Source organism: Fomitiporia mediterranea, assembly GCF_000271605.1.
Source record: "Fomitiporia mediterranea MF3/22 unplaced genomic scaffold FOMMEscaffold_4, whole genome shotgun sequence".
Lineage (NCBI taxonomy): Eukaryota > Fungi > Basidiomycota > Agaricomycetes > Hymenochaetales > Hymenochaetaceae > Fomitiporia > Fomitiporia mediterranea.
In genome coordinates this window covers 3,133,539-3,134,858 of record NW_006760389.1, presented here as the reverse complement: position 1 = coordinate 3,134,858, position 1,320 = coordinate 3,133,539, and the positions used below count along the sequence as shown (strand labels likewise).

The window sequence follows — 1,320 nt, the reverse complement described above, 5'->3', positions numbered from 1 at the left end:
TAAATAATACGCTATTTCTACAGTCCCAACCCCTACACCACCAGCTGCCTCTGCCTCATTCTTCTGCGAGTGGGATTTGTGTTGGACAAGGATGACTGCATTCTCAGGCCCGTTCGACGTAGTCTTCGTCACCACGTTTTGGTCGTTGCTCGGTCCCTGCAAGTTGAACTGCGAGTGTGTGTGGAATGAGGTTGAGCAGGTTGTGGAGATTGAGGCTGTGCCTGTGAGACGAGCTTAGAGTGATTAGCAAGTGACAATAAGAGCGAAAAGATGGACGCACTGCGACAGCGTGTAGCAAGTGTGGGTGGGTCACCTGGATTGGAAATCCGGAGCGTTGAGCGAGCTAATTTGGGCTGCAGGGGAAACGTGTCTGTGCAAGCGCGTTGCATGCTCTAGCTACGACGCGACGCGCAATCGGAGGTGCAGTGAACTCAGTAATAGTTGTGGATGACTTCGAAGGTGTATCTCTAGGACGTTCTGGCTCGAAGGGAGAGGATGAAGTGGGTGGTGCGGGCGGACTTGGCTCAGGAGAGGTGAGCGGTGGCTACTGCTTCTGTTATTCAAAATGGTGTCATGGACGGCGCTGGGGTATATAAATGCACACAGCGTGGGCCCATCGAGGGTGATGTCAAGCATAGGATGGTAGGTGTGGAAGGAGAGTGTGCGGGGGGTCAGAGAGAGGATTGCGCCTGAGGAGTGGTAATACATGGACATTGTCGCGAGCACATACTCACCGATTGTTGCTTGCGTTGCTGAGCGGGAAGAAGTACACGAATGCATGGAATTATTGAAGAAGTCAGTCAACAATGCGGATGTGCGAATGCGAATGCAAAAAGGAAGGCGAGTGTAAACAAAGGAGGACAATGAAGGAGAGGCAACGCAAGAGGCAGAGCGAGGAGCGGGAGGGATGAAAGGGAGACAAGAAGTTGGGAGGAGAGGGATGAGCAACTATTGTGCGAGTTATTATGAAGTGGACTGTCTGCTTACGCTTTATGATGAAGGACGGTGTAGTCAGCTCGGTGGCATCATTGCGGGATCTGAGGCTCAGCACGGGCATCGCAGCGGCAGATTGGAGAGACAAGTATGGTGATGTTTATTGCCTATGTTGAAGCAGGCAGAGTGCCCGCCGGTGGGACACTTGTAGGCAGAGGACTGGGCTAGAGAGAACAAGAGCAACGACATAGTGTTGGGGGAAGAGGATTGGGGAGATGGTGGAGGTAGGAGGGAAAGGAGTGACGAGAGCAAGTGCGTCATTATATGCTCTCGATCTTCGGTACTCAATTATGTAATCACTTCGATATATAGTTTTAAATAAACTAA

General features: G+C 51.4%; 1 protein-coding gene across 1 annotated transcript; it reads left to right on the top strand.

Moving 5' to 3' along the window:
• Nucleotides 1-91: 91 nt before the first annotated feature.
• FOMMEDRAFT_154325 (uncharacterized protein) lies at nucleotides 92-1,315 on the top strand (the record flags this gene model as incomplete). The annotated part of the gene is made up of 7 exons (XM_007264855.1): nucleotides 92-223; nucleotides 289-300; nucleotides 360-533; nucleotides 607-642; nucleotides 1,002-1,091; nucleotides 1,145-1,245; nucleotides 1,306-1,315. 7 exons carry the CDS (start codon nucleotides 92-94, stop codon nucleotides 1,313-1,315), a joined length of 555 nt encoding a protein of 184 aa, XP_007264917.1.
• Between the last annotated feature and the right edge of the window lie 5 nt (nucleotides 1,316-1,320).